The sequence below is a fragment of the Chiloscyllium plagiosum genome, unplaced genomic scaffold (genome assembly GCF_037043375.1).
Source record: "Chiloscyllium plagiosum isolate Xiang-an unplaced genomic scaffold, Cpla_swu_hap1 HiC_scaffold_12, whole genome shotgun sequence".
Taxonomy (NCBI): domain Eukaryota; kingdom Metazoa; phylum Chordata; class Chondrichthyes; order Orectolobiformes; family Hemiscylliidae; genus Chiloscyllium; species Chiloscyllium plagiosum.
Window position 1 is genome coordinate 674,008 of NW_028270150.1, and position 24,710 is coordinate 698,717.

At 52.8% G+C, this 24,710-nt stretch overlaps 1 protein-coding gene across 1 annotated transcript in view; it reads right to left on the reverse strand.

Annotated features, from left to right (window-relative positions):
- The window catches only part of LOC148148469 (microtubule-actin cross-linking factor 1, isoforms 6/7-like), a 157,424-nt gene that overhangs the window by 84,742 nt on the left and 47,972 nt on the right, over positions 1–24,710 (reverse strand). The window contains exon 10 of the mRNA XM_087993184.1: positions 19,304–19,423. Coding sequence (XP_087849310.1) covers positions 19,304–19,423 — 120 coding nt within the window. The remainder of the gene's footprint in view (positions 1–19,303; positions 19,424–24,710) is intronic.

Genomic DNA, 24,710 nt, shown 5'->3' on the forward strand with positions numbered 1-24,710 from the left:
GAATGGGGCACACGGAAAGTGAATGGGGCACACGGAGTGAACGGGGCACACGGAGAGTGAACAGGGGACACGGAAAGTGAATAGGACACACAGACTGAACGGGGCACACGCAAAGTGAACGGGTACATGCAAAGTGAATGGGGCACACGCAAAGTGAATGGGGCACATGGAAAGTGAATGGGCCACACAGAAAGTGAATAGGACACACGGACTGAACGGGGCACACGCAAAGTGAACGGGTACATGCAAAGTGAATGGGGCACACGGGAAGTGAATGGGGCACACGGAAAGTGAATGGGGCACACGGAGTGAATGGGGCACACGGAGTGAACATGGGCACACGGAAAGTGAATGGGGCACACGGAAAGTGAACAGGAAACACGGAAAGTGAACGGGGCACACGGAAAGTGAACAGGAAACACGGAAAGTGAACGGGGCACACGGAAAGTGAACGGGGCACATGGAAAGTGAACAGGAAACATGGAAAGTGAACGGGGCACACGGAGTGAACGGGGCACACGCAAAGTGAACCAGGCACACAGAGTGAATGGGGCACACGGAGTGAACGGGGCACACGGAGTGAACAGGGCACACGGAAAGTGAACAGGAAACACGGAAAGTGAACGGGGCACACGGAAAGTGAACGGGGCACATGGAAAGTGAACAGGAAACATGGAAAGTGAACGGGGCACACGGAGTGAACGGGGCACACGGAAAGTGAACCAGGCACACGCAAAGTGAACGGGGCACACGGAGTGAACGGGGCACACGGAGTGAACGGGGCACACGGAGTGAACGGGGCACACGGAGTGAATGGGGCACACAGAGTGAACGGGGCACACAGAGTGAACGGGGCACACGGAGTGAACGGGGCACACAGAGTGAATGGGGCACACGGAGTGAACATGGGCACATGGAGTGAACAGGGCACACGGAAAGTGAACGGGGAACACGGAAAGTGAACGGGGCACAGGGAAAGTGAACAGGGCACACGGAAAGTGAACGGGGAACACGGAAAGTGAACGGGGAACACGGAAAGTGAACGGGGCAGGTGCGAAGTGAACGGGGCACACGGAATGTGAATAGGTCACACAGACTGAACGGGGCACACGCAAAGTGAATGGGGCACATGGAAAGTGAATAGGACACACGGACTGAATGGGGCACACGCAAATTGAACGGGTACATGCAAAGTGAATGGGGCACACGGGAAGTGAATGGGGCACACGGAAAGTGAATGGGGCACACGGAAAGTGAATGGGCCACACAGAAAGTGAATAGGACACACGGACTGAATGGGGCACACGCAAAGTGAACGGGTACATGCAAAGTGAATGGGGCACACGGGAAGTGAATGGGGCACACGGAAAGTGAATGGGGCACACGGAAAGTGAACAGGAAACACGGAAAGTGAACGGGGCACACGGAAAGTGAACAGGAAACACGGAAAGTGAACGGGGCACATGGAAAGTAAACGGGGCACACTGAAAGTAAACAGGGCACACGGAAAGTGAATGGGGCACACGGAAAGTGAACAGGAAACACGCAAAGTGAATGGGGCACACGGAGTGAACGGGGCACACGCAAAGTGAATGGGGCACACTCAAAGTGAACGGGGCACACGCAAAGTGAACAGGGCACACAGAGTGAACGGGGCACACGCAAAGTGAATGGGGCACACGGAAAATGAACAGGGCACACGGAGTGAACGGGGCACACGGAAAGTGAACGGGGCACACTCAAAGTGAACGGGGCACACGCAAAGTGAACAGGGCACACAGAGTGAACGGGGCACACGGTAAGTGAACGGGGCACACTCAAAGTGAACAGGGCATACGCAAAGTGAACAGGGCACACAGAGTGAACGGGGCACACGGGAAGTGAACGAGGCACACGGAAAGTGAACAGGGCACAATGAAAACGAACCGGGCACATGGAAAGTGAACATGGCACACGGAAAGTAAACGGGGCACACGCAAAGTGAACCAGGCACACAGAGTGAACGGGGCACACGGAGTGAACAGGGCACAATGAAAATGAACGGGACACATGGAGTGAACAGGGCACATGGAAAGTGAATGGGGCACACGGAAAGTGAATGGGGCACATGGAAAGTGAACGCGGCACACGGAAAGTAAACGGAGCACACGGTGTGAACAGGGCACACGGAGTGAACATGGGCACACGGAATGTGAACGGGGCACACGCAAAGTGAACAGGAAACACGGAAAGTGAACGGGGCACACGCAAAGTGAACGGGGCACATGGAAAGTAAACGGGGCACACGGAAAGTGAATGGGGCACACGGAAAGTGAACAGGAAACACGGAAAGTGAATGGGGCACACGGAGTGAACGGGGTACACGCAAAGTGAACGGGGCACACGCAAAGTGAACGGGGCACACGCAAAGTGAACGGGGCACACGGGAAGTAAACAGGGCACATGGAGTGAACAGGGCACACGGAGTGAACGGGGCACACGCAAAGTGAATGGGGCACATGGAAAATGAACAGGGCACACGGAGTGAACGGGGCACACGCAAAGTGAAAGGGGCACACGCAAAGTGAACGGGGCACACGGGACGTAAACAGGGCACATGGAGTGAACAGGGCACACGGAGTGAACGGGGCACACGGAAAGTGAACAGGAAACACGGAAAGTGAACGGGGCACAAGCAAAGTGAATGGGGCACATGGAAAGTAAACAGGGCACACGGAAAGTAAACGGGGCACACGGAAAGTGAACAGGGCACACAGAGTGAACGGGGCACACGGAAAGTGAACGGGGCACACTCAAAGTGAACGGGGCACACGGAAAGTGAAGAGGGCACACAGAGTGAAACGGGCACACGGAAAGTGAACGGGGCACACGGAGTGGACAGGGCACATGGAACGTGAACGGGACACATGGAGTGAACAGGGCACATGGAAAGTGAACGCGGCACACAGAAAGTAAACGGGGCACATGGTGTGAACAGGGCACACGGAGTGAACATGGGCACACGGAATGTGAACGGGGCACACGCAAAGTGAACAGGAAACACGGAAAGTGAACGGGGCACAAGCAAAGTGAACAGGGCAAATGGAAAGTAAACGGGGCACACGGAAAGTGAACAGGAAACATGGAAAGTGAACAGGAAACATGGAAAGTGAACGAGGCACACGGAGTGAAAGGGGCACACGGAAAGTAAACGGGGCACATGCAAAGTGAACAGGGCACACGGAAAGTGAACGGGGCACACGGAAAGTGAACGGGGCACACTCAAAGTGAACGGGGCACACGGAAAGTGAACAGGGCACACTCAAAGTGAACGGGGCACACGGAAAGTGAACGGGGCACACGGGAAGTGAACGAGGCACACGGAAAGTGAACGAGGCACACGGAAAGTGAACCAGGCACATAGAGTGAACGGGGCACACGGAGTGAACGGGGCACACGGAGTGAACAGGGCACAATGAAAATGAACGGGGCACATGGAAAGTGAACATGGCACACGGAAAGTAAACGGGGCACACGCAAAGTGAACCAGGCACATAGAGTGAACGGGGCACACGGAGTGAATGGGGCACACGGAAAGTGAATGGGGCACACGGAAAGTGAACGGGGTACACAGAGTGAACGGGGCACACGGAGTGAACAGGGCACATGGAAAGTGAACGGGGCACACGCAAAGTGAATGGGGCACACGGAAAGTGAATGGGGCACATGGAAAGTGAATGGGGCACACAGAAAGTGAACGGGGCACATGGAAAGTAAATGGGGCACACCGAGTGAACAGGGCACATGGAGTGAACATGGGCACACGGAATGTGAACGGGGCACACGCAAAGTGAACAGGAAACACGGAAAGTGAACGGGGCACATGGAAAGTAAACGGGGCACATGGAAAGTAAACGGGGCACACGGAAAGTAAACGGGGCACACGGAAAGTGAATGGGGCACACGGAAAGTGAACAGGAAACATGGAAAGTGAATGGGGCACACGGAGTGAACGGGGCACATGCAAAGTGAAAGGGGCACACGCAAAGTGAACGGGGCACACGGGACGTAAACAGGGCACATGGAGTGAACAGGGCACACGGAGTGAACGGGGCACACGGAAAGTGAATGGGGCACACGGAAAATGAACAGGGCACACGGAGTGAACAGGGAGCACGCAAAGTGAACGGGGCACACGGAGTGAACGGGACACACAGAAAGTGAACAGGGCACACACAAAGCGAACGGGGCACACGGAAAGAAAACAGGGCACACAGAGTGAACGGGGCATACGGAAAGTGAACGGGGCACACGCAAAGTGAACAGGGCACACGGAGTGAACAGGGAGCACGCAAAATGAACAGGGCACACAGAGTGAACCGGGCACACGGAAAGTGAATGGGGCACATGGAAAATGAACGGGGCACACGGAGTGAACAGGGCACACGCAAAGTGAACGGGGCACACGGAGTGAACGGGGTACACGGAGTGAACGGGGCACACGGAAAGTGAACGGGGTACACGGAAAGTGAACGGGGCACACGGAGTGAACGGGGCACACGGAGTGAACAGAGCACATGGAACGTGAAAGGGACTCATGGAGTGAACAGGGCACATGGAAAGTGAACAGGGCACACGCAAAGTGAATGGGGCACACGGAAAGTGAATGGGGCACACGGAAAGTGAATGGGGCACATGGAAAGTGAATGGGACACACGGAAAATGAACAGGAAACACGGAAAGTGAATGGGGCACACGGAGTGAACGGGGTACACGGAGTGAACATGGGCACACGGAATGTGAACGGGGCACACGCAAAGTGAACAGGAAACACGGAAAGTGAACGGGGCACACGCAAAGTGAACGGGGCACACGGAACGTGAACGGGGCACACGGAGTGAACAGGGCACACGCAAAGTGAACGGGGCACACGCAAAGTGAACAGGGCACACGCAAAGTGAACAGGGCACACGGAGTGAACGGGGCACACGCAAAGTGAATGGGGCACACGGAAAATGAACAGGGCACACAGAGTGAACAGGGCACACGGAAAGTGAACGGGGCACACATAAAGTGAATGGGGCACACGGAAAGTAAACAGGGCACACGGAAAGTAAACGGGGCACACGGAAAGTGAACGGGGCACACAGAGTGAACGGGGCACACGGAGTGAATGGGGCACACGGACTGAACGGGGCACACGCAAAGTGAACCAGGCACACAGAGTGAACGGGGCACACGGAGTGAACGGGGCACACGGAGTGAACAGGGCACACGGAAAGTGAACGGGGAACACGGAAAGTGAACGGGGCACACGGAAAGTGAATGAGGAACACGGAGTGAACAGGGCACACGGAAAGTGAACCAGGCACACGGAAAGTGAATAGGACACACGGACTGAACGGGGCAGACGCAAAGTGAACCAGGCACACAGAGTGAACGGGGCACACGGAGTGAACGGGGCACACGGAGTGAACAGGGCACACGGAAAGTGAACAGGGAACACGGAAAGTGAACGGGGCACACAGAGTGAACGGGGCACACGGAGAGTGAACAGGGGACACGGAAAGTGAATAGGACACACAGACTGAACGGGGCACACGCAAAGTGAACGGGTACATGCAAAGTGAATGGGGCACACGGAAAGTGAATGGGGCACATGGAAAGTGAATGGGCCACACAGAAAGTGAATAGGACACACGGACTGAACGGGGCACACGCAAAGTGAACGGGTACATGCAAAGTGAATGGGGCACACGGGAAGTGAATGGGGCACACGGAGTGAATGGGGCACACGGAGTGAACATGGGCACACGGAAAGTGAATGGGGCACACGGAAAGTGAACAGGAAACACGGAAAGTGAACGGGGCACACGGAAAGTGAACAGGAAACACGGAAAGTGAACGGGGCACAAGCAAAGTGAACGGGGCACATGGAAAGCAAACGGGGCACTCGGAAAGTAAACGGGGCACACGGAAAGTGAATGGGGCACATGGAAAGTGAACAGGAAACATGGAAAGTGAACGGGGCACACGGAGTGAACGGGGCACACGGAGTGAACGGGGCACACGCAAAGTGAACGGAGCACACGCAAAGTGAACGGGGCACATGGGAAGTAAACGGGGCACATGGAGTGAACGGGGCACACGGAGTGAACAGGGCACACGTAAAGTGAATGGGGCACACGGAAAATGAACAGGGCACACGGAAAGTAAACGAGGCACACGGAAAGTGAATGGGGCACACGGAAAGTGAATGGGGCACATGGAAAGTGAATGGGGCACACGGAAAGTGAATGGGGCACACAGAAAGTAAACAGGGCACACGGTGTGAACAGGGCACAGGGAGTGAACATGGGCACATGGAATGTGAACAGGGCACACACAAAGTGAACGGGGCACACGCAAAGTGAACGGGGCACACGGAAAGTAAACGGGGCACACGGAAAGTAAACGGGGCACACGGAAAGTGAATGGGGCACACGGAAAGTGAACAGGAAACACGGAAAGTGAATGGGGCACACGGAGTGAACGGGGCACACGCAAAGTGAACGGGGCACACGGGAAGTAAACAGGGCACATGGAGTGAACAGGGCACACGGAGTGAACGGGGCACACGCAAAGTGAATGGGGCACACGGAAAATGAACAGGGCACACGGAGTGAACAGGGCACACGTAAAGTGAACGGGGCACACGGAGTGAACGGGGCACACGGAAAGTGAACGGGGCACACAGAGTCAACGGGGCACACAGAGTGAACGGGGCACACGGACTGAACGGGGCACACGCAAAGTGAACCAGGCACACAGAGTGAACGGGGCACACAGAGTGAACAGGGCACACGGAAAGTGAACGGGGAACACGGAAAGTGAACGGGGCACACGGAAAGTGAATGAGGAACACGGAGTGAACAGGGCACACGGAAAGTGAACCAGGCACACGGAAAGTGAATAGGACACACGGACTGAACGGGGCAGACGCAAAGTGAACCAGGCACACAGAGTGAACGGGGCACACGGAGTGAACGGGGCACACGGAGAGTGAACAGGGGACACGGAAAGTGAATAGGACACACAGACTGAACGGGGCACACGCAAAGTGAAAGGGTACATGCAAGGTGAATGGGGCACACGGGAAGTGAATGGGGCACATGGAGTGAACATGGGCACACGGAAAGTGAATGGGGCACACGGAAAGTGAACAGGAAACACGGAAAGTGAACGGGGCACACGGAGTGAACGGGGCACACGGAGTGAACGGGGCACACGCAAAGTGAACGGAGCACACGCAAAGTGAACGGGGCACATGGGAAGTAAACGGGGCACATGGAGTGAACGGGGCACACGGAGTGAACAGGGCACACGTAAAGTGAATGGGGCACACGGAGTGAACATGGGCACACGGAAAGTGAATGGGGCACACGGAAAGTGAACAGGAAACACGGAAAGTGAACGGGGCACACGGAGTGAACGGGGCACACGGAGTGAACGGGGCACACGCAAAGTGAACGGAGCACACGCAAAGTGAACGGGGCACATGGGAAGTAAACGGGGCACATGGAGTGAACGGGGCACACGGAGTGAACAGGGCACACGTAAAGTGAATGGGGCACACGGAAAATGAACAGGGCACACGGAAAGTAAACGGGGCACACGGAAAGTGAATGGGGCACACGGAAAGTGAATGGGGCACATGGAAAGTGAATGGGGCACACGGAAAGTGAATGGGGCACACAGAAAGTAAACAGGGCACACGGTGTGAACAGGGCACAGGGAGTGAACATGGGCACATGGAATGTGAACAGGGCACACGCAAAGTGAACGGGGCACACGCAAAGTGAACGGGGCACACGGAAAGTAAACGGGGCACACGGAAAGTGAATGGGGCACACGGAAAGTGAACAGGAAACACGGAAAGTGAATGGGGCACACGGAGTGAACGGGGCACACGCAAAGTGAACCGGGCTCACGGGAAGTAAACAGGGCACATGGAGTGAACAGGGCACACGGAGTGAACGGGGCACACGCAAAGTGAATGGGGCACACGGAAAATGAACAGGGCACACGGAGTGAACAGGGCACACGTAAAGTGAACGGGGCACACGGAGTGAACGGGGCACACGTAAAGTGAATGGGGCACACGGAGTGAACGGGGCACACGTAAAGTGAATGGGGCACACGGAAAATGAACAGGGCACACGGAGTGAACAGGGCACACGTAAAGTGAACGGGGCACACGGAGTGAACGGGGCACACGTAAAGTGAATGGGGCACACGGAGTGAACGGGGCACACGTAAAGTGAATGGGGCACACGCAAAGTGAACAGGGCACACAGAGTGAACGGGGCATACGGAAAGTGAACGGGGCACACACAAAGTGAACGGGGCACACGGAAAATGAACAGGGCACACGGAGTGAACAGGGCACACGCAAAGTGAACGGGGCACACGGAGTGAACGGGACACACAGAAAGTGAACGGGGCACACACAAAGTGAACGGGGCACATGGAAAGTGAATGGGGCACACGGAAAGTGAACAGGAAACACAGAAAGTGAATGGGGCACACGGAAAGTGAACAGGAAACACGGAAAGTGAATGGGGCACACGGAAAGTAAACAGGGCAGACGGTGTAAACAGGGCACACGGAGTGAACATGGGCACACGGAAAGTGAACGGGGCACACGCAAAGTGAACAGGAAACACGGAAAGTGAACGGGGCACACGCAAAGTGAACGGGGCACATGGAAAGTAAACGGGGCACACGCAAAGTGAACAGGAAACACGGAAAGTGAACGGGGCACACGCAAAGTGAACAGGAAACACGGAAAGTGAACGGGGCACACGCAAAGTGAACGGGGCACACGGGAAGTAAACGGGGCACATGGAGTGAACAGGGCACACGGAGTGAACGGGGCACACGCAAAGTGAATGGGGCACACGGAGTGAACGGGACACACAGAAAGTGAACGGGGCACACACAAAGCGAACGGGGCACACGCAAAGTGAACCAGGCACACAGAGTGAACGGGGCACACGGAGTGAACGGGGCACATGGAAAGTGAACGGGGCACACGGAAAGTAAGGCGGGGCACACGCAAAGTGAACCAGGCACACAGAGTGAACGGGCCACACGGAGTGAACGGGGCACACGGAGTGAACGGGGCACATGGAAAGTGAACAGGGCATACGGAGTGAACGGGGCACATGGAGTGAACAGGGTACACGCAAAACGAACAGGGCACACGCAAAGTGAATGGGGCACACGCAAAGTGAATAGGACACACGGAGTGAACGGGTCACACGCAAAGTGAACGGGGCACATGCAAAGTGAACCGCGCACACAGAGTGAACGTGGCACATGGAAAGAGAACGGGGCACACGCAAAGTGAATGGGGCACACGGAGTGAACGGGGCACACGGAATGAACAGGGCACATGGAAAGTGAACGGGGCACATGGAAAGGGAACAGGGCATACGGAGTGAACGGGGCACATGGAGTGAACAGGGTACACGCAAAACGAACAGGGCACACGCAAAGTGAATGGGGCACACGCAAAGTGAATGAGACACACGCAAAGTGAATAGGACACACGGAGTGAACGGGTCACACGCAAAGTGAACGGGGCACATGCAAAGTGAACGGGGCACATGGAAAGCAAACGGGGCACTCGGAAAGTAAACGGGGCACACGGAAAGTGAATGGGGCACACGGAAAGTGAACAGGAAACATGGAAAGTGAACGGGGCACACGGAGTGAACGGGGCACACGCAAAGTGAACGGGGCACACGCAAAGTGAACGGGGCACACGGAGAGTAAATGGGGCACACGGAAAGTGAACGGGGCACACGGAGTGAACGGGGCACACGTAAAGTGAATGGGGCACACGGAAAATGAACAGGGCACACAGAAAGTAAACGGGGCACACGGAAAGTGAACGGGGCACACGGAAAGTGAATGGGGCACATGGAAAGTGAATGGGGCACACGGAAAGTAAACAGGGCACACGGTGTGAACAGGCCACACAGAGTGAACATGGGCACACGGAATGTGAACGGGGCACACGCAAAGTGAACGGGGCACACGCAAAGTGAACGGGGCACACGGAAAGTAAACGGGGCACACGGAAAGTGAATGGGGCACACGGAAAGTGAACAGGAAACACGGAAAGTGAATGGGGCACACGGAATGAATGGGGCACACGCAAAGTGAACGGGGCACACGCAAAGTGAACGGGGCACACGGGAAGTAAACAGGGCACATGGAGTGAACAGGGCACACGGAGTGAACGGGGCACACGCAAAGTGAATGGGGCACACGGAAAATGAACAGGGCACACGGAGTGAACAGGGCACACGCAAAGTGAATGGGGCACACGGAGTGAACGGGGCACACGTAAAGTGAATGGGGCACACGGAAAATGAACAGGGCACACGGAGTGAACAGGGCACACGCAAAGTGAACGGGGCACACAGAGTGAACGGGGCATACGGAAAGTGAACGGGGCACACACAAAGCGAATGGGGCACACGGAAAGTGAACAGGGCACACAGAGTGAACGGGGCACACGTAAAGTGAATGGGGCACACGGAGTGAACGGGACACACAGAAAGTGAACGGGGCACACACAAAGTGAACGGGGCACACGGAAAATGAACAGGGCACACGGAGTGAACAGGGCACACGGAAAGTGAACGGGGCGCACGGAGTGATCGGGACACACAGAAAGTGAACGGGGCACACACAAAGTGAACGGGGCACACGGAAAGTGAATGGGGCACACGGAAAGTGAACAGGAAACACAGAAAGTGAATGGGGCACACGGAAAGTGAATGGGGCACATGGAAAGTGAATGGGGCACACGGAAAGTAAACAGGGCAGACGGTGTAAACAGGGCACATGGAGTGAACATGGGCACACGGAAAGTGAATAGGGCACACGCAAAGTGAACAGGAAACATGGAAAGTGAACGGGGAACACGCAAAGTTAACGGGGCACATGGAAAGTAAACGGGGCACACCGAAAGTAAACAGGGCACACGGAAAGTGAATGGAGCACACGGAGTGAACGGGGCACACGGAGTTAACAGGGCACACGCAAAGTGAACTGGGTACATGGAAAGTGAACGGTGCACACGGAAAGTGAACGGGGCACATGGTGTGAATGGGGCACATGGAATGTGAACAGGGCACATGGAGTGAACGGGGCACACGGAAAGTGAATGGGGCACACGGAGTGAATTGGGCACACACAAAGTGAACGGGGCACACGGAAAGTGAACGGGACACATGGAAAGTGAACTGGTCACACGGAAAGTGGGCACACGGAAAGTGAACGGGCACACGGAAAGTGAACGGGACACGTGGAAAGTGAACTGGGCACACGCAAAGTGAACGCGACACATGGAAAGTGAACGGGACACGTGGAAAGTGAACTGGGCACACGGAAAGTGAACGGGGCACACGGAAAGTGAATGGGGCACACGGAAAGTGAACAGGAAACACAGAAAGTGAATGGGGCACACGGAAAGTGAATGGGGCACACGGAAAGTGAATGGGGCACACGGAAAGCAAACAGGGCAGACGGTGTAAACAGGGCACACGGAGTGAACATGGGCACACGGAATATGAATGGGGCACACGCAAAGTGAACAGGAAACACGGAAGGTGAACGGGGCACACGCAAAGTGAACGGGGCACATGGAAAGTAAACGGGGCACACCGAAAGTAAACAGGGCACACGGAAAGTGAATGGGGCACACGGAAAGTGAACAGGAAACACGGAAAGTGAATGGGGCACACGGAGTGAACGGGGCACACGCAAAGTGAACGGGGCACACGGAAAGTGAATGGGGCACACGGAAAGTGAACAGGGCACACGGAGTGAACGGGGCACACGCAAAGTGAACGGGGCACACGGAGTGAACGGGACACACAGAAAGTGAATGGGGCACACGGAGTGAACGGGACACACAGAAAGTAAACGGGGCACACGCAAAGTGAACCAGGCACACAGAGTGAACGGGGCACACGGAGTGAACGGGGCACATGGAGTGAACAGGGCACACGGAAAGTAAGGGGGGGCACACGCAAAGTGAATGGGGCACACGGAAAGTGAATGGGGCACACGGAGTGAACGGGGCACACGGAGTGAACAGAGCACACGCAAAGTGAATGGGGCACACGGAAAGTGAATGGGGCACATGGAAAGTAAACGGGGTACACAGAGTGAACGGGGCACACGGAGTGAACAGAGCACACGGAATGTGAACAGGAAACACGGAAAGTGAACGGGGCACACGGAGAGTAAATGGGGCACACGGAAAGTGAATAGGACACACAGACTGAACGGGGCACACGCAAAGTGAACGGGTACATGCAAAGTGAATGGGGCACACGGAAAGTGAATGGGGCACATGGAAAGTGAATGGGCCACACAGAAAGTGAATAGGATACACGGACTGAACGGGGCACACGCAAAGTGAACGGGTACATGCAAAGTGAATGGGGCACACGGAAAGTGAATGGGGCACACGGAGTGAATGGGGCACACGAAGTGAACATGGGCACACGGAAAGTGAATGGGGCACATGGAAAGTGAACAGGAAACACGGAAAGTGAACGGGGCACACGGAAAGTGAACAGGAAACACGGAAAGTGAACGGGGCACATGGAAAGCAAACGGGGCACTCGGAAAGTAAACGGGGCACACGGAAAGTGAATGGGGCACACGGAAAGTGAACAGGAAACATGGAAAGTGAACGGGGCACACGGAGTGAACGGGGCACACGCAAAGTGAACGGGGCACACGCAAAGTGAACGGGGCACACGGAGAGTAAATGGGGCACACGGAAAGTGAACGGGGCACACGGAGTGAACGGGGCACACGTAAAGTGAATGGGGCACACGGAAAATGAACATGGCACACGGAAAGTAAACGGGGCACACGGAAAGTGAATGGGGCACATGGAAAGTGAATGGGGCACACGGAAAGTGAATGGGGCACACGGAAAGTAAACAGGGCACACGGTGTGAACAGGCCACACAGAGTGAACACGGGCACACGGAATGTGAACGGGGCACACGCAAAGTGAACGGGGCACACGCAAAGTGAACGGGGTACACGGAAAGTAAACGGGGCACACGGAAAGTGAATGGGCACACGGAAAGTGAACAGGAAACACGGAAAGTGAATGGGGCACACGGAATGAACGGGGCACACGCAAAGTGAACGGGGCACACGCAAAGTGAACGGGGCACACGGGAAGTAAACAGGGCACATGGAGTGAACAGGGCACACGGAGTGAACGGGGCACACGCAAAGTGAATGGGGCACACGGAAAATGAACAGGGCACACGGAGTGAACAGGGCACACGCAAAGTGAATGGGGCACACGGAGTGAACGGGGCACACGTAAAGTGAATGGGGCACACGGAAAATGAACAGGGCACACGGAGTGAACAGGGCACACGCAAAGTGAACGGGGCACACAGAGTGAACGGGGCATACGGAAAGTGAACGGGGCACACACAAAGCGAATGGGGCACACGGAAAGTGAACAGGGCACACAGAGTGAACGGGGCACACGTAAAGTGAATGGGGCACACGGAGTGAACGGGACACACAGAAAGTGAACGGGGCACACACAAAGTGAACGGGGCACACGGAAAATGAACAGGGCACACGGAGTGAACAGGGCACACGGAAAGTGAACGGGGCGCACGGAGTGATCGGGACACACAGAAAGTGAACGGGGCACACACAAAGTGAACGGGGCACACGGAAAGTGAATGGGGCACACGGAAAGTGAACAGGAAACACAGAAAGTGAATGGGGCACACGGAAAGTGAATGGGGCACACGGAAAGTGAATGGGGCACATGGAAAGTGAATGGGGCACACGGAAAGTAAACAGGGCAGACGGTGTAAACAGGGCACATGGAGTGAACATGGGCACACGGAAAGTGAATAGGGCACACGCAAAGTGAACAGGAAACATGGAAAGTGAACGGGGAACACGCAAAGTTAACGGGGCACATGGAAAGTAAACGGGGCACACCGAAAGTAAACAGGGCACACGGAAAGTGAATGGAGCACACGGAGTGAACGGGGCACACGGAGTTAACAGGGCACACGCAAAGTGAACTGGGTACATGGAAAGTGAACGGTGCACACGGAAAGTGAACGGGGCACATGGTGTGAATGGGGCACATGGAATGTGAACAGGGCACATGGAGTGAACGGGGCACACGGAAAGTGAATGGGGCACACGGAGTGAATTGGGCACACACAAAGTGAACGGGGCACACGGAAAGTGAACGGGACACATGGAAAGTGAACTGGTCACACGGAAAGTGGGCACACGGAAAGTGAACGGGCACACGGAAAGTGAACGGGACACGTGGAAAGTGAACTGGGCACACGCAAAGTGAACGCGACACATGGAAAGTGAACGGGACACGTGGAAAGTGAACTGGGCACACGGAAAGTGAACGGGGCACACGGAAAGTGAATGGGGCACACGGAAAGTGAACAGGAAACACAGAAAGTGAATGGGGCACACGGAAAGTGAATGGGGCACACGGAAAGTGAATGGGGCACACGGAAAGCAAACAGGGCAGACGGTGTAAACAGGGCACACGGAGTGAACATGGGCACACGGAATATGAATGGGGCACACGCAAAGTGAACAGGAAACACGGAAAGTGAACGGGGCACACGCAAAGTGAACGGGGCACATGGAAAGTAAACGGGGCACACCGAAAGTAAACAGGGCACACGGAAAGTGAATGGGGCACACGGAAAGTGAACAGGAAACACGGAAAGTGAATGGGGCACACGGAGTGAACGGGGCACACGCAAAGTGAACGGGGCACACGGAAAGTGAATGGGGCACACGCAAAGTGAACAGGAAACATGGAAAGTGAACGGGGAACACGCAAAGTTAACGGGGCACATGGAAAGTAAACGGGGCACACCGAAAGTAAACAGGGCACACGGAAAGTGAATGGGGCACACGGAGTGAACGGGGCACACGTAAAGTGAATGGGACACACGGAAAATGAACAGGGCACACGGAGTGAACAGGGCACACGCAAAGTGAATGGGGCACACAGAGTGAACGGGGCACACGTAAAGTGAATGGGGCACACGGAAAATGAACAGGGCACACGGAGTGAACAGGGCACACGCAAAGTGAATGGGGCACACGGAGTGAACGGGGCACACGTAAAGTGAATGGGGCACACGGAAAATGAACAGGGCACACGGAGTGAACAGGGCACACGCAAAGTGAACGGGGCACACAGAGTGAATGGGGCACACGTAAAGTGAATGGGGCACACGGAGTGAACGGGACACACAGAAAGTGAACGGGGCACACGGAAAGTGAACAGGGCACACAGAGTGAACGGGGCACACGTAAAGTGAATGGGGCACACGGAGTGAACAGGACACACAGAAGGTGAACGGGGCACACACAAAGTGAACGGGGCACACGGAAAGTGAATGGGGCACACGGAAAGTGAACAGGAAACACAGAAAGTGAATGGGGCACACGGAAAGTGAATGGGGCACACGGAAAGTAAACAGGGCAGACGGTGTAAACAGGGCACATGGAGTGAACATGGGCACACGGAAAGTGAATAGGGCACACGCAAAGTGAACAGGAAACACGGAAAGTGAACGGGGAACACGCAAAGTTAACGGGGCACATGGAAAGTAAACGGGGCACACCGAAAGTAAACAGGGCACACACAAAGCGAATGGGGCACACGGAAAGTGAACAGGGCACACAGAGTGAACGGGGCACACGTAAAGTGAATGGGGCACACGGAGTGAACGGGACACACAGAAAGTGAACGGGGCACACGGAAAATGAACAGGGCACACGGAGTGAACAGGACACACAGAAAGTGAACGGGGCACACACAAAGTGAACGGGGCACACGGAAAGTGAATGGGGCACACGGAAAGTAAACAGGGCAGACGGTGTAAACAGGGCACATGGAGTGAACATGGGCACACGGAAAGTGAATAGGGCACACGCAAAGTGAACAGGAAACACGGAAAGTGAACGGGGAACACGCAAAGTTAACGGGGCACATGGAAAGTAAACGGGGCACACCGAAAGTAAACAGGGCACACGGAAAGTGAATGGGGCACACGGAAAGTGAACAGGAAACACGGAAAGTGAATGGGGCACACGGAGTGAACAGGGCACACGCAAAGTGAACGGGGCAGACGCAAAGTAAACGGGGTACATGGAGTGAACAGGGCACACGGAGTGAACGGGGCACACGCAAAGTGAATGGGGCACACGGAAAATGAACAGGGCACATGGAGTGAACAGGGCACACGCAAAGTGAACGGGGCACACGGAGTGAACGGGACACACAGAAAGTGAACGGGGCACACGGAGTGAACGGGACACACAGAAAGTGAACGGGGCACACACAAAGCGAACGGGGCACACGGAAAGTAAACGGGGCACACGCAAAGTGAACCAGGCACACAGAGTGAACGGGGCACACGGAGTGAACGGGGCACATGGAAAGTGAACAGGGCAAATGGGAAGAGAACGGGGCGCACGGAAAGTAAGCGGGGGCACACGCAAAGTGAACCAGGCACACAGAGTGAATGGGGCACACAGAGTGAACGGGGCACACGGAAAGTGAATGGGGCACACGGAAAGTGAATGGGGCACACGGAAAGTGAACGGGGCACACGGAGTGAACGGGGCACAGGGAGTGAACAGAGCACATGGAACGTGAAAGGGACACATGGAGTGAACAGGGCACATGGAGTGAACAGGGCACATGGAAAGTGAACGGGGCACACGCAAAGTGAATGGGGCACACGGAAAGTGAATGGGGCACATGGAAAGTGAATGGGACACACTGAAAGTGAATGGGGCACACAGAGTGAACGGGGCACACGGAGTGAACGGGGCACATGGAGTGAACAGGGTACACCCAAAACGAACAGGGTACACGCAAAGTGAATGGGGCACACGCAAAGTGAATGAGACACACGCAAAGTGAATAGGACACACGGAGTGAACGGGTCACACGCAAAGTGAACGGGGCACATGCAAAGTGAACCGCGCACACAGAGTGAACGTGGCACATGGAAAGAGAACGGGGCACACGCAAAGTGAATGGGGCACACGGAGTGAACGGGGCACACGGAGTGAACAGGGCACACGCAAAGTGTACTGGGTACATGGAAAGTGAACGGTGCACACGCTAAGTGAACGGGGCACACGGAAAGTGAACGGGGCACATGGTGTGAATGGGGCACATGGAAAGTGAACATGGCACATGGAGTGAACGGGGCACACGGAAAGTGAATGGGGCACACGGAGTGAATTGGGCACATGCCAAGTGAATGGGGCACACGGAAAGTGAACAGCGCGCACACAAAGTGAACGGGGCACACGGAAAGTGAACGGGACACATGGAAAGTGAACTGGGCACACGGAAAGTGGGCACACGGAAAGTGAACGGGCACATGGAAAGTGAACGGGACACGTGGAAAGTGAACTGGGCACACGCAAAGTGAACGGGACACATGGAAAGTGAACGGGACACGTGGAAAGTGAACTGGGCACACGCAAAGTGAACGGGACACATGGAAAGTGAACGGGACACGTGGAAAGTGAACTGGGCACACGCAAAGTGAACGGGACACATGGAAAGTGAACGGGACACGTGGAAAGTGAACTGGGCACACGGAAAGTGAATGGGACACACGGAAAGTGAACGGGGCACATGGAAAGTGAACGGGGCACACGGAAAGTGAACAGGACACACGGAAAGTGAACGGGGCACATGGAGTGAATGGGGCACACGGAAAGTGAACGGGGCACACGGAAAGTGAACGGGGTGCTTGGGGAGTGAAAAGTTCAGAAGGGGAGTGAACGTGATACCTTGTGGTTGATAGATAGGCTTTGGGGAGCCAATTGGCCATCTCTTACATAAACACAGGGTTGATGATCTGATTGTCCTTCCCCTTGGCTGGATCATTATTTGATTCTATGATTTCTTGTCAGTTGGTGAGTGATAGTTTCACCAGAAAAAAAATCAATTGCTCTATCATTGCAAGTTGTTCAGTGTTATTGCCCATATTCCAATCAATTTAATCAGGTCCATTTTTCCTGAAGGTTGCTGCACAGGTGGAAAGAGTGGTCAAGAAGGCATATGGTATGCTTGCCTTAATTGGACGGGGTATTGAGTATAAGAGCTGGCAGGTCATGTTAAAATTGTACAAGACATTGGTTTGGCCGCATTTAGAATACTGTGTACAGTTCTGGTCGCCACATTACCAATAGGATGTGGACGCTTTGGAGAGGATGCAGAGAAGGTTTACGAAGATGTTGCCTGGTATGGAAGGTGCTAGCTATGAAGAGAGGCTGAGTAGGTTAGGTTTATTTTCACTAGAAAAAAGGAGATTGAGGGGAGACCTGACTGAGGTTTACAAAATCACGAAGGGTATAGACAGGGTGGATAGAGACAAGCTTTTGCCCAGGGTAAAGGATTCAATAACGAGGGGTCATGCTTTCAAGGTGAGAGGTGGAAAGTTTAAGGGGGATGCACGCAGCAAGTACCTCACACAGAGGGTGGTGGGTGTCTGGAACGCGTTGCCAGCAGAGGTGGTAGAGGCAGACACGTTAGATTCATTTAAGATGTGTCTGGTCAGATGCATGAGTAGGTGGGGAGCAGAGGGATACAAATGCTTAGGAATTGGGCAACAGGTTTAGTCAGTGGATTTGGATCGGCTCAGGCTTGGAGGGCTGAAGGGCCTGTTCTTGGGCTGTAAACTTTCTTTGTTCTTCCACCAACTGAGATTAGATTAGATTCTCTACACTATGGAAACAGGCCATTTGGCCCAACAAGTCCACACTGACCCTCTGAAGAGTAACCCACCCAGACCCATCCCTTATCCAAATTTACCCCTGACTCCTGCACCTCACACTATGGGCAATTTAGCATGGCCAATTCACCTCACCTGCACATCTTTGTGACTGTGGGAGGAAACCGAAGAATCCAGGGGAAACCCACGCAGACACAGGGAGAATGTGCACACTCCACACAGACAGTTACTCAAGGCTGGAATTGAACCTGAGTCCCTGGCGCTCTGAGGCAGCAGTGCTAACCACTGAGCCACCGTGCCAGCCATAAAGGATTCATTTCCATGAAAGACTCTCCTTGAACCTCTGCCTTTGTGTGAGGTGTGGTGACCCTCAGATTAAACCATCACCTGTCATCTCCGTCCGTAGTGAGCGACAGCCCGATGTGATTATGGCAACTTTCTGTGATGCTGACCTGTTGCTGGGTGAGCTGCTGTTTAATGTCATTGTTGTCGACAGCAATGTCCTTCTGAGCCTCTAGATGCTGATCCACTTCATCCATCCAACTTTGTAGCATCTTCCTTGACTCACTGAACTGCAAAGACAAGCATCACAGGGTCAAACAGTCCAATTCTCAACAAGAATGGGGGCAGGGTTAACACAGAATCATAGAATTGATATGATGCAGGAGGGGGCCATTTGGTCCATCCAATCTGCACTGCAAACCGCATTAGCCAGTTACAATCTCATCATTGTGAGGCAGGTCGTGCCTCACAAACCTTATTGAATTCTTTGAAAAGGTGACGAAGGAGGTTGATGAGGGGAAAGCGGTAGATGTGGTATATATGGATTTTAGTAAGGCGTTTGATAAGGTTCCCCATGGTAGGCTACTGCAGAAAATACGGAGATATGGCATTGAGGGTGAGTTGGAGGTTTGGATTAGGAATTGGCTGGATGGAAGAAGACAGAGGGTAGTAGTTGATGGCAAAGTTTCTTCATGGAGTGCCGTCACTAGCGGTGTTCCGCAAGGATCTGTTTTGGGACCATTGCTGTTTGTCATTTTTATAAATGACCTGGAAGAGGGGTTAGAAGGTTGGGTGAGCAAGTTTGCGGATGATACGAAAGTCGGAGGAGTTGTTGACAGTGAGGAAGGATGTGGCAGGTTACAGCAGGATATAGAGAAGCTGCAGAGCTGGGCAGAAAGGTGGCAAATGGAATTCAATGTAGCTAAGTGTGAGGTGATTCACTTTGGGAAGAATAACAAAAAGATGGGGTACTGGGCTAATGGTCGGATACTTGGTAGTGTGGATGAGCAGAGGGATCTTGGTGTCCATGTACACAGATCTCTGAAAGTTGCCACCCAGGTAAATAGTGCAGTGAGGAAGGCATATGGCGTACTGGCTTTTATTGGTAGAGGAATTGAGTTCCGGAGTCCTGAGGTCATGATGCAGTTGTATAAGACTCTGGTGCGGCCGCATCTGGAATATTGAGTGCAGTTTTGGTCGCCATACTATAGGAAGGATGTGGAGGCACTGGAACGGGTGCAGAGGAGGTTTACCAGGATGTTGCCTGGTATGGAAGGAAGATCGTATGAGGAAAGACTGAGACACTTGGGGCTGTTTTCATTAGAGAAAAGAAGGTTTAGGGGTGACTTGATTGAGGTGTACAAGATGATTAGGGGGTTAGATAGGGTTGACAGTGTGAACCTTTTCCCGCGTATGGAGTCGGGTATTACAAGGGGGCATAGCTTTAAATTAAGGGGGGGTAGATATAGGACTGAAGTTAGGGGTAGGTTCTTCACTCAGCGAGTCGTAAGTTCATGGAATGCCCTGCCAGTAGCAGTGGTGGACTCTCCCTCTTTATGGGCATTTAAGCGGGCATTGGATAGGTATATGGAGGATAGTGGGTTAGTATAGGTTAGGTGGGCTTGGATCGGCGCAACATCGAGGGCCAAAGGGCCTGTACTGCGCTGTATTCTTCTATGTTCTATGTTCTATCATGTTATCACTGCCATAGTACTTAGTGCAGCTTCCATTCCCACTCAGTCTGGGGTTTGTGAGAAATGATCTGAGTTTCACAGAGGATGAGAGCATTCTCCAGCCTGATGTTAAAGGGAATATGATGATATTTATGAAGTGCACTGTAAGCTCGGTGTCTGTTTTTTTTTTCCCTGCCTTTAAAAACAGAGCCACAAGGATCAAAAAAATCTGTTGTTAGTCACAGAAATTTACCCTGAGCTGCTGCATCATTTCACAGTGAGGAATTTGCTTCCTCATCTTGTCAACTGTGTGTTTTGAGGTGATGGGATCCTGCAGTGTACAGCCAATCAGGAGCTAGAGAGTTGTTCACAAGTGAGACCTATGGATCCCAGCTAACGGAGCGGGTTGGCCCTAGAAACAAGTTACAGGCTCACTGACACAGAGAGAGAGAGAGAGAGAGAGACATACACACACAAACAGGAGGGTATGCTGTTCTCCCCAGCAGAAGCTGCCTCTTCTCTGCAGTAGAAAAAAACTCCAGTCAAATTAACTGGTTACTTTTCCTGCAGCAGTTGCTGTGACTTTTAAATTGATAAACAGATTGGTCAGGTGGACAGATCAGTGACAGATGGAATTTATTCTGTTAAAGGCCAATTTTGAGGGTATTAGGCAAGAACTTTCGAAAGCTGATTGGAGGCTGGAAAATGGGAAGCCTTCAGAAATGAGATAACAAGAATCCAGAGAAAGTATATTCCTGTCAGGGTGAAAGGGAAAGCTGGTAACTATAGGGAATGCTGGATGACTAAAGAAATTGAGGGTTTGGTTAAGAAAAAGAAGGAAGCATATGTCAGGTATAAACAGGATAGATCGAGTGAATCCTTAGAAGAGTATAAAGGCAGTAGGAGTATACTTATGAGGGAAATCAGGAGGGCAAAACGGGGACATGAGATAGCTTTGACAAATAGAATTAAGGAGAATCCAAAGGGTTTTTACAAATACATTAAGGACAAAAGGGTAACTAGGAAGAGAATAGGGCCCCTCAAAGATCAGCAAGGCAGCCTTTGTGTGGAGCCACAGAAAATGGGGGAGATACTAAATGAATATTTTGCATCAGTATTTACTGTGGAAAAGGATATGGAAGATATAGACTGTAGGGAAATAGATGGTGACAGCTTGCAAAATGTCCAGATTACAGAGGAGGAAGTGCTGGATGTCTTGAAACGGTTAAAGGTGGATAAATCCCAGGACCTGATCAGGTGCACCCGAGAACTGTGTGGGAAGCCAGAGAAGTGATTGCTGGGCCTTTTGCTGAGATATTTGTATCATCGATAGTCACAGGTGAGGTGCCGGAAGACTGGTGGTTGGCTAACGTGGTGCCACTGTTTAAGAAGGGCGGTAAGGACAATCCAGGGAACTATAGACCGGTGAGCCTGATGTTGGTGGTGGGCAAGTTGTTGGAGGGAATCCTGAGGGACAGGATGTACATGTATTTGGAAAGGCAAGGATTGATTAGGGATAGGAGAAAGTGAGGACGCAGATGCTAGGGATCAGAGCTTAAAAATGTGTTGCTGGAAAAGCGCAGCAGGTCAGGCAGCATCCAAGGAGAAGGAGAATCGACGTTTCGGGCATAAGCCTGAAGAAGGGCTTATGCCTGAAACGTCGATTCTCCTTCTCCTTTGATGCTGCCTGACCTGCTGCGCTTTTCCAGCAACTAATTAGGGATAGTCAACATGGCTTTGTCTGTGGAAAATCATGTCTCACAAACTTGATTGAGTTTTTTGAAGAACTAACAAAGAAGATTGATGAGGGCAGAGCAGTAGATGTGATCTATATGGACCTCAGTAAGGCATTCGACAAGGTTCCCCATGGGACACTGGTTAGCAAGGTTCGATCTCATAGAATACAAGGAGAACTAGCCATTTGGATACAGAACTGGCTCAAAGGTAGAAGACAGAGGGTGGTGGTGGAGAGTTGTTTTTCAGACTGGTGGCCTGTGACCAGTGGAGTGCTACAAGGATCGGTGCTGGGCCCTCTACTTTTTGTCATTTACATAAATGATTTGGATGCGAGCATAAGAGGTACAGTTAGTAAGTTTGCAGATGACACCAAAATTGGAGGTGTAGTGGACAGCGAAGAGGGTTACCTCAGATTACAACAGGATCTGGACCAGATGGGCCAATGGGCTGAGAAGTGGCAGATGGAGTTTAATTCAGATAAATGTGAGGTGCTGCATTTTGGGAAAGCAAATCTTAGCAGGATTTATACACTTAATGGTAAGGTCCTAGGGAGTGTTGCTCAACAAAGAGACCTTGGAGTGCAGGTTCATAGCTCCTTGAAAGTGAAGTCGCAGGTAGATAGGATAGTGAAGAAGGCGTTTGGTATGCTTTCCTTTATTGGTCAGAGTATTGAGTACAGGAGTTGGGAGGTCATGTTGCGGCTGTACAGGACATTGGTTAGGCCACTGTTGGAATATTGCGTGTAATTCTGGTCTCCTTCCTATCGGAAAGATGTTGTGAAACTTGAAAGGGTTCAGAAAAGATTTACAAGGATGTTGCCAGGGTTGGAGGATCTGAGCTACAGGGAGAGGCTGAACAGGCTGGGGCTGTTTTCCCTGGAGCGTCAGAGGCTGAGGGGTGACTTTATAGAGGTTTATAAAATCGTGAGGGGCATGGATAGGATAAATAGACAAAGTATTTTCCCTGGGGTCGGGGAGTCCAGAACTAGAGGGCATAGGTTTAGGGTGAGAAGGGAAAGATATAAAAGAGACCTAAGGGGCAACGTTTTCACGCAGAGGGTGGTATGTGTATGGAATGAGCTGCCAGAGGAAGTGGTGGAGGCTGGTACAATTGCAACATTTAAGAGGCATTTGGATGGGTATATGAATAGGAAGGGTTTGGAGGGATATGGGCCGAGTGCTGGCAGGTGGGAACTAGATTGGGTTGGGATGTCTGGTCGGCATGGACAGGTTGGACCGAAGGGTCTGTTTCCGTGCTGTACATCACTATGACTATAAAAGTGAAGTGATGCACTTGGAAGAAGGAACAAGCGAAGGGAGTACTCAGTGAATGGCAGGACACTAGGAAACTCAGAGGGATCATACAGTCAGAATCCTACAGCATGGAGACAGGCCTTTTGGTCCAAATGGATCCATGCCGACCAAAACATCCATCCACGCTAGCCCCATTTCCCTGCACTTGGCCCTGATGAAGGGCTTCTGCCTGATTCTCCTGCTCCTTGGATGCTGCCTGACCGGCTGTGCTTTTCCAGCACCACACACTTCGACTCTGACTCCAGCATCTACAGTCCTCACTTTCTCCATATCCTTGTAAACCTTTCCTATCCATGTCTATGTCCAAATGCCTTTTAAATGTTATTAATGTACCCGCCTCAACCACTTCCTCTGGCACCCTCTGTGTAAAAACAGTTGTCCCTTGGGTTGCCTTTTATTCTTTCCCCTCTCACCTTAAACTGATGACCTCTAGTCCTCGATTCCCCAACCCTGGGAAAAAGACTGAGTGCATTCACCCTATCCCGGCCTTTCATGATCTTATACATCTCTATAATGTTCCCCCCTCAGTCTCCTACGCTCGAAAGGAAAATGTCCTAGCTTGTCCAACCTCTCCCTAAAACTCAGACCATGGAGTCCAGACAATATCCTTGTAAATTTCTTCTGCGTTCTTTCTAGATTAGTAACGTCCTTCCTACAACAAGGTGACCAAAGCTGAACGCAATACTCCAAGCGTGGTCTCACCAACATCCTGGATAACAGCAACATAACTTCCCAACTTCTATACTCAATGACCTGACTGATAAGAGCCAGTCTACCAAAAGCCTTCATCATTGCCCTGTCTATCTGGGACACCACTTTCAGAGAACTGTGAACCTGAACTCCAAGGTCCCTCT